The sequence below is a fragment of the Nanorana parkeri genome, unplaced genomic scaffold (assembly GCF_000935625.1).
Source record: "Nanorana parkeri isolate BGI_ZX_2015 unplaced genomic scaffold, ASM93562v1 scaffold1223, whole genome shotgun sequence".
Lineage (NCBI taxonomy): Eukaryota > Metazoa > Chordata > Amphibia > Anura > Dicroglossidae > Nanorana > Nanorana parkeri.
Window position 1 is genome coordinate 6,820 of NW_017307491.1, and position 13,755 is coordinate 20,574.

The 13,755-nt window shown below is 38.3% G+C and overlaps 1 protein-coding gene across 1 annotated transcript in view; it reads right to left on the bottom strand.

The window, feature by feature from the left end:
• Positions 1–8,017: 8,017 nt before the first annotated feature.
• Positions 8,018–13,755, bottom strand: part of TNS3 (tensin 3) — a 113,987-nt gene continuing 108,249 nt past the window's right edge. The window contains exons 11-14 of the mRNA XM_018568650.1: positions 13,403–13,571; positions 10,418–10,486; positions 10,307–10,333; positions 8,018–8,214 (exon numbers count right to left, since the gene is read on the bottom strand). Of these exons, the coding sequence (XP_018424152.1) occupies positions 8,073–8,214; positions 10,307–10,333; positions 10,418–10,486; positions 13,403–13,571 (407 nt within the window). The 3' untranslated portion in view covers positions 8,018–8,072. The remainder of the gene's footprint in view (positions 8,215–10,306; positions 10,334–10,417; positions 10,487–13,402; positions 13,572–13,755) is intronic.

Sequence of the window (13,755 nt, forward strand, 5' to 3'; positions counted from 1 at the left end):
ATACTTGTCCATAATCGGGTTTACTAACAATTCACTTTCCCTGGGTTTTTTTTGTTTTTTTGGAATAAAACTGTTCAAAATCTTCAGTAAGTCTCCCATGTCATAAGTTTCTCATTTGTAATAGGGCTCTATATGAACTGTGGGGCTCTATGCATTCATTTTTAATTAACTTTTGAGGGAATCTATAATAGTGAACTCGGACACTGGAAAGGGATACATAAATGAAACCTAGCAAAATAGCCTAAAGCAGCTTCTTTAAAGTGCATCTACAACCAAGAACAGCAAAGGGGAAGAAAAGGCAAGAGAAAGCAAAGCGAGTAAAGAATACGTTCCATCCAGGATGCCACCCCAGCTTACCAACTACAATCAATGTTTCAGTCCAAGGGAATGCAGACATGTGCATCTGTATTGGGTTTTGGTAACGACTATGGACTCTGTCGGCACGTTACTTGAGAGGGATGTTATCTGTTGCAAAGAATTAAACAGTTGTGAGGGGTCAGTAAGTTTTGGGTCCCCCCCCCCAAACAATATTGAATAATCTAGTCCAGTTTTCTTACCCAATGAAAGATTTGATTGCCTCTTTTTATTTCTAGTGGATCAATGATCTGTGCTAGCATATCCTGTGCCGGAATAATTGGTAAAGAAATGTTAAAAGATTCTGCCTTTTAGATCCTGAAAATGGTGTCTCTTCTGCGTAAAGAGAGCAAAGTTAATTGTGAAATTCCTGTAATAGCTTGACTAAGTCAATAGTAAAGCTGACCATACACTATGCAAATTTCAGCTGGTTCTTTACTAACTGGCAGAAATCCAAACAGTGGGTGCTGCTGTCGGCACCTTTCCAGCCGGAATCCTTCGATCAGCTGATCGAAGGAGCCGGTTGAAAAGGCTTAGAATAAACTGGTGCTTGCAGCCAATTGGCTCCAAGCACCATTCCTGTATTCTGACAGCAGCTGCATTGATCGTGGAATCTGTTCTATTTTTTACATTCAACCTGTACGTTGAATGAAAAAAAAAATAGAAGTGTATGGCCAGCTTTCCTTTAGCTCCTCAGTTTTTTGTGTTTCCTCAATCAGGGAGGGCACGTCACCGGAATGGTGAGGGAGCCCCTCTGAGGTATGGGGTACCCCCCCCCCCTTCCAGGCTTTTCTGTTTTAGGGCCTTAAAAAAAACCTGCTATGGTGGTAGGGTCAAATATCTTTTACGGCCGCTGGTGCATTCCTCAGGTGGTAGGGGGATTCCCACTGGCTCCCCTTTTCCTCTTCAGTGACCAGGGAGGGCCAGCACCGGGACATGCGCTGAACTTCCAGCCCGTGCGGCTCGTTAGTCAGGGGACGCTGGTCTGACAGTTCTGGGAGTCTCCACAGCCGGACTGAATGACCGATTAGGTCACATCCGATGCAGGTGACGCAATTTCCGGGCGCCGGGCTCTTGCATTCCAGGCCTCATTTCCGGCGCAGAGGGAAGGTGCCTGGCTGAGTGCAGACGGCGTAATTACAGGCCTGGCTGAAATTCCGCCGGCGGGGTAGCTGCTTTCTGCGCAAAATGGATCCTGTGACTCCTTTGCAAGCTACACAGACAGATTCAGGTCCTGCTGGCACCAGCTCTGCTCAGGTAGGTGGATGTATTCATGCTTCCTCCCTGTAGTTCTGACTATATTTTTCCTCCACCTGGGGCTCCTTGGTGCTGGGCTTATGGTGTTGAGGGGGCACTTTAAGGGGGTAATTTCTCCTTGATCTGTGTTACAGGTTAACATTTCTAAGGCCAAGGTGGTCCCTAAGCAGAAGTGTGCAGTTTGATCCTCAAAGCTTGGCTCTGATTGGAAAAATCCTCCTATGTCAGAAGTGCATTAAAGGGGTGTGCAGGGCTGAGTCTGCCTGTTATATACTGTCAGGGAAGAGTTGGCCCCCACTTTCAGTTCCTTTAGGGCACTGATAAAGAACTTGAGAACACCTGCTAAACCTACTTTGGTGCCCAGTGCTCTGGCTCAGAATCTTCAGGCAGTATCCGTGTCAGAAAATTTTTACCAGGGGGAAGCTGAGCCGGAGGAGTGTACATGCACATGAACCTAATGAAAGAAAAGTTTGTCTCTTAGCGCTAATGGTTGTTGTCACACAATCCTCCAGAAGTAAACGTTCTTTCTAATGGTGCCCATACACCTTACAATTATCTGCAGATTTTCTGTGGTCAGATGGAAAAAGTGCAACAGATTGGCCCAGGTGGAGATTACTCCATCCACACAGTTAAGTGTAGATGGAGGAATCTGTTGCACCTTTTCCATCTGACCACAGAAAATCTGCAGATAATTGTAAGGTGTATGGCCAGCTTAAGTCTTCACACAACTTTGGGGGTTGCTCCTCAAAAGACTCTGGGGTTCCCATCATGTACATATAAGATAGAGAGCCTCCATGTGTAATATATTTTTTAATAAGTAAAAAATGGTTACAGGTATTCACAAACCTTAAAGCATGATGACATTTTAAAGTTTGTGAATACCTGTAACCATTTTTTATTACTTATTAAAAAAGATTTTACGCTCTGTCTTTTATGAACCTAATGGTATAAAGCACAGCCTACACTGGTCTGCCCTCATCGCTACGATTAAGCCCGCATCATAGGGGACGGACGTTGGGAGGGACACAAGTGGTGATCTACAAGCTTCATTAAACTATTCCAGCAGAATCTGGAGCGCGACCAGCTTTTCCTCTGTTGGGCCCAAAAAGTCAAGACACACACATCTTTTGAAGATTCATATACCAGCGAAACAATTAAATCCAACCAATAATGACATAAAACCATTTTTGCCATACTTGAATAATGATGCCTATTGTAAATGGTAAGAATGTATTCATAGTAATCACAGCTTATGAGTGTTATTGGGCAATAACACTTCCCTCTTTTACTAACTGAGAAGGTGTAAGAGCTTGCAGTTAGTAATGAGTTACATGTTATAAGACCAGGGTTAGGCAACCTTGGCTCTCCAGCTATGCTGAAACTACAAATCCCATAATGCATTGCAAGCCACAGGCATGGCTCCCAGAGGCAGAAGCATGACGGGATCTGTAGTTTCAGCACGGCTGGAGAGCCAAGGTTGCCTACCCCTGTTATAGACCAAGCTTTTGGAGTTCCCGGATTAACACCAGATTTCATTCAGACCCATCATGAGTGAATGCAGACATTGACAGACACATTCCTGTTTATTTTCTGGCTATGTGCATTCCAGATTGTATTGCTGTACTTGCCTGTAGTGTAGTCTGTAGGGTAAAATGCATACATTAAAAGAGAACCTATTTAACAAAGTAGGTTGGCAGCTTTTGAGTGAATGAACAGTATAAGTGTGGCATGCTGGCTCTGTAGCTTTTATTAGTTTTAGTTTAATTTTTTACTCAGTAGATACAGCTTAGCATATGAAAAATGTGATCACCACCACCCAAGTTAGCCAAATATAAATAACATTATAACACAGTGATAAATATACAAACATTTTATTTAAACATGAGTAAATTTGCATTTGCATGTAGTAATGCTGAGTAACAGAAGCATTACAGTCATAAAGCAATATGCAATTTGTATAAAAGCACTGCAGTACCTGTGTACATTCTTAGAATGGACATAGTAAATGCATCTAATGTATATTCACATTCAATAACTATGATTACTTCTCTAGTATGTCATATTAAAAATATATAATTAAAATAAAGCATACACTACAAAAATATTTTAATATTTAAAAAAATGTGAATTTTGATTGGTCCATATGAAATCCATAATTAAAACAATATATTTAGAGTGAGTTTATTTTGTTACATCAAATGTAGTATATCCATAGAGAAAAACCAATATGCAAAAGGAAAAAAAGGAAGCAGAAATAAGCACACAATAAAACAGCAAACAATACAAGACAAACATAAAACAAGTTATTTTGGTGATAGCACCGGCTTTACAATAGATAGAACCATCAGTTTCACTTTATGTACTGTTTTGTCATAATACATACATGCATGCATGCATACATGAACTTATTAGTCATCAATATAATACAGGACCTGGCCTGCTCCTAAAGGTGAATGCTGGAGGCCATCATCCTCATCTTTCCATTCATACTTCTTAAGCCACTGACTCCAAGAAGCATGCACACTTCAGGTGTCCCAACACCAACATGATGTTGGTCAGCGACTCATAAAATAGTGAAGGAAGACAGATCTGGATTGCATCTTCAAAAGCCGATTCACCCATATTTATATACTCACAGGTAATTTTACATATTAAAGCATTCCAAGATTAAAAGTTGTTACACCAAGTCAGACTTTAGAATGCTCCATCTTGGCACATAAAACAAAAACATGAATAATACACAAGCAATTAATTTGCATAGCATATAAAAATATGTTTTTATTTTCTTTCACACTTTAACTGCATTAGAACAATTAGGTTAACTAGAAATGTATATAAAAATACTGTCACTTCCACCCAAAAATATAATGTTGTAAGAGCAATATTTGAAAAGGGAATACTAGGGGAAAAAAATATGTATTTTAATTAATTTCTTGCAATTTCTTGTAATTAAATAACTACCGTGTTTCCCCGAAAATAAGACACTGTCTTATATTTTTTTTGCCCTCAAAAAAACACACTAGGTCTTATTTTCAGGAGATATCTTATTTTTTTTTTTAATGTGCAACAAAATGTACAACAATCCAAAGTTATCTGGTATCACTCTGCCTGTCACAGTAACTGGCGCTATAGAGGAAGTATCGGCTAATGCGGCTCTGCTCCCTCCGCCACCGCAGCCTTGCTTTCTACAGCACCGGCTTCCTTTGCTATTAGGGACAGTGGTACCAGAGGTGCAGCAGTGGGGACATCAGACAGTGGACAGCGAGGTACACATTACCGGTACACATTACAGTACCATTACATTAAGCAGTGCCTTCAGGGGGACAACAGTTGGTGAAGTATGGTACATGCTTCACTGCGCTGGCTGGAGGGAGTCCCCTGTCATCCCCTTAATACAGTATGTCCCTGCAGGCTGATACCATCTCTCCTGCTCTTCAAGTTCCCCCTCACATGCCGCCACCACCAAACTAGGTCTTATTTTCGGGGTAGATCTTATATTACAGGAAGCTTGAAAAATAGCGCTGGGTCTTACTTTCGGAGTAGGTCTTATTTTCGGAGAAACGGTATGATTAGCAATTCAAAGGCACTTCTGAATCTCAAACATTGTTATTACGTGGAGGTTAATAGTACAATTACTAATAATTATAGTTGCATACCTTAACACATGAACTAGAAAACCTGCTTACTTAAAAATATCTTTCTAGTGCATTGCTTGACTCTGTCAATAGCAATATGTAATTAAAGGAATTGGTAATTATTGCACATATTTCTGTTTATCCAGCCATATTATAAAAGAAATTCTAACATATACTAGGCATTTAATGACAAGTCAGGGTTTAATAAATGCTGTGGAAAAAGACAAAATGTCTGTATGTGTGTTTTGTGATAACTGACACCATTCATTATTGACAGTCAGATGTCCTGACTAAATATCTTGCTACTTTTCAAAGTACCCAACACTGGAAGTCAACTAAAACTAGGTAATGCACAATGCAGGAATTTAAAGAAAACCAAGACTTCACAGTATGACCATAATATATCATTATCTTTTGATAACTTTTAAGTCCTTTTAAGCTAGGATGCAAGAACAAATATATAAGAATATGGAACTGAGGGAGACATGTTTCTAATTTGCAAACAAAAATAAAATACAAAATTGTACATAAGAAAACAAATGCAACATATTTTAAGGAATGTGTACTATTGGTGACATGTACTAGCTTATGAGAACATTAAACTAAACATGTACTAAGGAAGGATGTTTGGAGGCTAGAAATATTGGCTTCTCTTTCTGTATGTAATAGTTACCTGGCTGTTGCACTGACACAACAGCTTCTGTAATTTATAAGTTCTGACTGCATGGGCAGACTCCATATTTCTCTCTGATTTAGTTTAAAGAGAACCAGTTGCTGTGGAGTTTATGCAAGACTGAACATTTAGTCAGAAATTACTCTAATTCCAGGGAGTCCATTCAAAAAGCGGCAGCGGCGATACCCATACTGCTGCTTAAAAAGACAAAAACAAAACACCATCACTGTGCTCCAAAGCTGGTGCAGTGCATTCAAAACGATTGAGTAGAAAAGAAAAAGACATAACTCCATAGGATGCAGCAGGCTGCATGCTGCTGCCTGCATTTTATGAATAGCCATGCCATGGTGTTAGAGGCTCTGAGTTATGACAGTTACTGCACATTGTCTTCCAGCTCCCAAGAAGCCCCAACACCATAAAGCATGGACCTGTAGCTGCTTACATTCCTCATAACTGCTTGTATGCACACATTAGGAAGACAGCGGTTACCATAAAATCATGCAGTTGACAAAGCAGCATCCTCGCATCTCAACTCTATCTGAGGATGACTCTAGGCACTGGAGTTAAAGTAGGTTAAGTTAAATAAGGTGGCAAATATAAATCTTTTATAGATAAGGCTGCATATTTATGCCAATTAAAGATTGAGTGACTGATTTCATTAATTTATAAATATAACACTGGGTGTAGGATATCTAGAGTTGAAAAAAAGCACACATAAAACCACAAAGTATTTGCATATAAGACAAACATTTAAACTGTACAAGCAAAAAGATAATTTTTAGAGTTGATGCACTACAGTAGTTATGAACCGATTCTATGTTTACCTGTAATTTGATAATAGCCAAAATACAATGATCTCATCTCTGGAAGATTATTACAATTTTGTGTACGTGTTTTTTCCTCTTTTTGTATTAGCAGAGTTCTGTTTACTGAAGGGTAAATGGTGTTTATGTAGCTCTCCTAGTATTGTGCATGTTCCCTATGAGGAAAATATTGGATATTGTACCTGATCTTTTAGAATCCATAAATAAATGGAAAGCAATATAACATATCTTAATAATTATATACATGGTCCAGACACTTTAGCACAGGTTTTAAAGAACCTTACATGTACTTTGAGCTAAATCTGCTTATAAAAGACCATAATGAGAATACAGCACTTGTATACACAAACATTAACATTTAGCCAATGTAAATTTACCATTGATAAACACATATATTAATACCATGGAAGTACAAAATAAAATTATGGAATTACCAATTTAACGCTTTTCTGTATATTTGTGCACTGCAATGATTTGCCTATAAAATGTCACTTACAAATGTGCCATTGGCAGCTTACAGTAAACTTATAATTTATCTCCAAACTTATCTGCAATCCAGCTCAAGCATATATTAAAAACCAAGTGTAGAAGAACATTTCAAAACAATTAGAAGATTCAATGAAATAGACAGTGGAATTCAATACACTTTTCCTGTAGTTGGCCTCCGGAATGAGTATCACTAGCACAACCAAAATAAGTCTTGAGTAATAGGAAGGGGCCAAGCTGCAGGGAAAAATTTGTATACAATTACAGCTGTCGATATCTTTGAAATCTATTCCTCTTTTTAGCGTGCATTTTTTTAGAAGTGCTACTTATGCATTTTTTTATAATATGCCCAGCTTTAATTGGCCAAGTTTTGGGGCAGATTTACAACCAATCTACCACTGAAGATTCTCAGTTCTTTTAAAAACACTTGCACATACATTTCCATAAATGTTCCTTCAACTCCAATGCTAAAGCACTGTTTTAAATTCTATTAGTTATTAACGGCAAATATAAAGCAAATATCTGACATAAAAAAGGACACCGAAAGTGTATGTGCAACTGTACAAACTGGAAACATTTAAAATTATCTTAATGCACAATACATATTCCTTACATACAAAATATATGTAAAAATATAGGTCAGAACACAGCCATGGCTTCAATCTTATTAACTTCATGTGTACTGAGAGAAATGTTATTTATCTTCACATTCTGGAAAATTCAAATCACTTCAGAATGTGAATTGTATCCACCTCCCTTCCTGTAGGAATGCAAAGTAAATGTGTGATTGCGTCAGTATTAAACTAATTAAAAATGTAACCCGTTTTTTTCCCCTTAGCAAGACTACATTTTCTTCGGGGAACCAATCATGACTTTGGACACAAAATTCACTATAGCACTAGCCGGCTGTTCTGGATCATGTTCTGCAAAGAGATGACAGATGTTCTCGTTTCCATTGCCTTTTCTGGCTACAAAGCCAAACACTCTGTAATATACAATAAAACATTTTACATTTATTTTTCACATAGTGTTTATCATACAATATAAGCTTTAAATTCATTTTCTTTATTTATCATGTTCAGAAATAAATAAATGGAAATAATGTATTTTAGTTGTAGCCACCAAATGGGGCTCTAGGTTTCTTTTCACATGATTTCCAGGTTATGCTCACCTGCTTTCCATAAAAAAAGGCTGTTATTGCTCCCAGAACTCAGTAACAAATAGTGCATGCAGCATTTTTTCTGATCGCAGTGCACCGGAACAGAGGGCATTCCTGTACCTCACGTTCCCATGTGGGCAATTGCATTACAGGTGGGGTTTCATGTCTGTGGTGCTATTGTCATAAATGGCACCGCCACACCCCCTCGGCCCCAGAACGGAGCCCGGATTGATGTGTACGGTCCAGTGCATTCTGGGCTCGAACCAAGCCGGAACGCACTGGATACAGTGTGACAGGGCCCTGAAGCTCAAATTGATACACAGAATTTAATGGTCAGAGAAGGCATTCTTTCTTCCTCCCTCCACTTGCATGCCTGCTGTGTTTTGTAGGGGACCTACTGAGTTTCAATGAGAGAGAGAGAGAGAGAGAGAGAGAGAGAGAAACTCTGAAGGAGGAGAGCTTCTGCTGTGCTATCCCTTTGAACACATATACTTCTTTGAATTTAATATTTATTTGGAAAACAAAGCCTTAATATAGTTATAAAAAAAAGGATATTGAACAATTGGCCCAAAACCAATACAGTTTCCCTCTAAGCCTATGCCCCCATTAACAGTTAAATTCCTCCCTAAAAGAAAAATAATAAGGCCTGAAACACCAATGGGACAAACAACAACAGACATCTTGCTTTTTTTTTTTACTTCAAATTACTCATGCCTCCTTAACCACCTACTGAAAAGCACCCCATGTCATTGCAGAAAAAAAAAATGATTGAAAATGTCAAATGACTGCATTATACAGCATAGATAACTGCATTAAACACTTCAAGACTAAAGTCCCCGTTCACACCTAGGTGTTTTCTTGCTCAAAGCCAAGCACGACAAAACGCTCAAAACATGAAATCCTATTAATTTCTATGGCCCCTGCTCACACCTAAATGTTTTGTCACAAGGAGAAAAATGCCTTTCGCTGGAAAAAGTGCATAAGCTACTTTTTGGTCCCATAGACTTCATAGGAAACTTTGTGCAACAAAACATGCAAAAACGCATGAAATGTGCGCTTCAAAAAGTAACTTGTGTACTTTGTCCAGCAACAGGTTTTTTTTTGCTTGCGACAAAATGTTCAGGCGTAAACAGGGGCCATAGAAATAAATGGGATTCCTTGTCTTGAGCATTTTGATGTGCTTAGCTTTGAGCACCAAAATGCCTAGGTGTGAACAGCAGCTGAGTTACTATGCTATTATACAAAACAAAAGTTTGCATGAGATGAATCTGATTATTACAGAGTAAATCCATGTAACCAATGGAAGAAATGAGCGAACTATCAATATTATCCAGTAGGGATGCACCGGTACCAGTATTTCGGTACTGAGCACGAGTACTGATATTTTTTTTTTCCCATTCAGGAAGCCAGGCGGCGTGCAATGACTAGCCACCCGGCTTCCCGATTAGCAAGGAAGCCGCCCCATGCTTCTCGTCACTATGTGACGAGAAAGCATGGAGCCGGCTTGCTGGCCCATTATGGAAGCCGGGCGCCGTGTAATGATGCTGCGCCCGGCTTCCTGATTGGCCAGCTTCCCGACCAATCAGGAAGCCGGGCAGCGCGTCATTACTCGGTATCGGCACCGATACTAGTATCGGTGCATCCCTACTATCCAGCCAACACTGTTCACACAGCAGATCAATAGGAATATGCTTCCAATTTGTGCTGTGCTAGATCCTCCAATTCTGCTTCCTGTATCACCAACGACATTCAAATTTCTAAAGGCAGAACTGACTCTGATTGGCATCTCTGAGAAATGGCATATTATATTTAACGTGTTTTTTTAAGTTTTTTCTTTATATTTTTTTTTTTAAATCCATCTGCACAAATTACATTATCACTAAAACAGTTTATCTTGTTCAATACAACTTATACTTACTTTGCAGAAAGTCCATCTCTCCTCCACCTAAATGAAAAAAAAAAACAAAACAGATGCAAATTTTGGATTGATATTTATTGTTAGTTTCTGAGTCACATAATGGTTTCTTACTTTCTGTCCTGTGGATCAAGGGCACAGAATATTACTGTATTAACTGGATAATGTCTTCGAAAGAAGAGTCTGGTAAAGAAAGTAGGAAGAAAAAAATTAGCTATTGTTTTAGGGTAGAGTGCATAATATTATATGTATGCTGTGGTACTCAATGAAACACTACTATTCAAAAACTAACTATGTAACTATGACATGATATTCATGTACAAATTGTTTAATGGTGATGGGACAATTAGTTATAAACTGTTTACTGCCAGTTCAGTCAAGAATACAAGAGGCCACCACCTGAAACTGGCAGAGAAAAGGTTTAATCTTAAACAGCAAAAGGGATTCTTTACTGTGAGAGCTGTAAAATTGCAGAACTTCTGTCCACAGAGAGTGGTATCAGCTGAGAGTATGGAATCATTCAAGACCAATCTAGATACTTTTCTCAGCGCACAAGATTTACAGGGGCACAGGTAATCTTTGTAACCAACACAGACACACAAAACCCAAAGGTTGAACTCGATGGACCCGTGTCTTTATTCAACAGTAACAACTATGTAACTCAAATGGACCTGTGTCTTTATTCAACAGTAACAACTATGTAACTCAAATGGACCTGTGTCTTTATTCAACAATAACAACTATGTAACTATGAAAAAACTGCATGCCTGAAATACCGCGTTTGCCTGCATGATTAATTCGGGAACAACAGTACTGGGATAAAAGATAATTTCTCAAAATATATTTTAAGTGGCATCTCATTCTGCTACCTCTCACCAACAAGGTGAACAGCATTTGTATGCCATAATACATTAAAAATAAGTCATATCTATGCAGAATATTTGAGAACTCTTATGACAAAGCTGTTAAGTTTCCACTCAATTACAGTACACACTGGTAATTTCACATATCTATGTATATAGATATTGAGTGACTGAGTGACAGAAGTGAGACAAGTTGGCTGGGTTTCCTGGATTAGTGCATTAAAGTTTCACAATGAGCACCATTATTTCTTCTAGGATTTTGAATACAGTATTCCAGCTTTACTCAGTTAATTTTTCATAAAAGCCAATAGAGAATTCTATAAGAAACCGAACTTGAGTTAGTAATCGCTAGTCAAAGCAGTGAGTGGTAGGGTATGCAGGAATGACAGCATGCTGAAGGGTATCTTCGAAAGAAGAGTCTGGTAAAGAAAGTAGGAAGAAAAAAATTAGCTATTGTTTTAGGGTAGAGTGCATAATATTATATGTATGCTGTGGTACTCAATGAAACACTACTATTCAAAAACTAACTATGTAACTATGACATGATATTCATGTACAAATTGTTTAATGGTGATGGGACAATTAGTTATAAACTGTTTACTGCCAGTTCAGTCAAGAATACAAGAGGCCACCACCTGAAACTGGCAGAGAAAAGGTTTAATCTTAAACAGCAAAAGGGATTCTTTACTGTGAGAGCTGTAAAATTGCAGAACTTCTGTCCACAGAGAGTGGTATCAGCTGAGAGTATGGAATCATTCAAGACCAATCTAGATACTTTTCTCAGCGCACAAGATTTACAGGGGCACAGGTAATCTTTGTAACCAACACAGACACACAAAACCCAAAGGTTGAACTCGATGGACCCGTGTCTTTATTCAACAGTAACAACTATGTAACTCAAATGGACCTGTGTCTTTATTCAACAGTAACAACTATGTAACTCAAATGGACCTGTGTCTTTATTCAACAATAACAACTATGTAACTATGAAAAAACTGCATGCCTGAAATACCGCGTTTGCCTGCATGATTAATTCGGGAACAACAGTACTGGGATAAAAGATAATTTCTCAAAATATATTTTAAGTGGCATCTCATTCTGCTACCTCTCACCAACAAGGTGAACAGCATTTGTATGCCATAATACATTAAAAATAAGTCATATCTATGCAGAATATTTGAGAACTCTTATGACAAAGCTGTTAAGTTTCCACTCAATTACAGTACACACTGGTAATTTCACATATCTATGTATATAGATATTGAGTGACTGAGTGACAGAAGTGAGACAAGTTGGCTGGGTTTCCTGGATTAGTGCATTAAAGTTTCACAATGAGCACCATTATTTCTTCTAGGATTTTGAATACAGTATTCCAGCTTTACTCAGTTAATTTTTCATAAAAGCCAATAGAGAATTCTATAAGAAACCGAACTTGAGTTAGTAATCGCTAGTCAAAGCAGTGAGTGGTAGGGTATGCAGGAATGACAGCATGCTGAAGGGTTTGATTAACCAGTGCTGGGTTACTACAGCTTTTAATTAACACAAAAGTAAAACAAATGCTTACTGCAAAGTTGTTTTTTGTGGTCAGATGGAAAAGGTGCAACAGATTCCTCCATCTACACTTAACTGTGTGGATGGAGTAATCTCCACCAGGGCCAATCTATTTCACTTTTTCCATCTGACCACAGAAAATCTGCAGATAATTGTATTTCAAAATAACAAAATCAGTGTTAAGGTGTATGGGCACCTTAACACTGATCTATAAGGCCCCATGGTTAAGCATTTTATTTTTAGGCAATGCAAAGCCAGTTACTAGGCAAACAATTTGAAAAATGCAAATTTTTCAGCTGCTCCCATTGAAGTCTATTGGGACCAAAACTCTACTCTAGTCAACAGGCATTTTGCTGCAAGCAACAAAACACTCAGGTGTGAACAGGGGTCAATGAAAACAATGGGATTCCTTCTGTTCAGCAGTGTAGTGCTTAGGCATTCAAGCTACAATACACTCAGGTGTGAATGGGGCCAAAGACCAGTTACAGAATATTTTTGTGGAGTGGTATCAGACCTGCCCACTGTCCGTTTCTGAACTTTTCTACTACTCCCACTCTCTACAACATAAAAAGTAACCATTCTGTAGTCCAATGTATTTACCAGACCAAAAGGAAGCAAAAAAGATAAGTTTGTTGTTTGCATTTACACATACTTTAACATAAAAATAAAGGAATAATGTTCTTACTTCCGCTGATTGTCTGTTAGAGTTATTCCTTGAGCAGACACTTTGAAATGCACCACAGTGGACACAGGAGGTGGATCCTGATTTTGCGTTATGCTGAGAGCTTTCTGCACTGCTTGATACCCTGTAAGGGACTCCATTTCCACTGAATTCAGATACCAAACATTACATGCTGCAAGTGATAAATTAAATCACAATTTGAACCTACATATTTTAAACCTTTTTTAATCTTATAACAAGCACAATGAAAGCTTTATGCACACAGCTTTAGGGCTCCTAAATTGACAAACACACTGAAATGCACATGCTAATCACATGGTGAACATTAAATTATATCTAAAACCAAAACTTTTTTT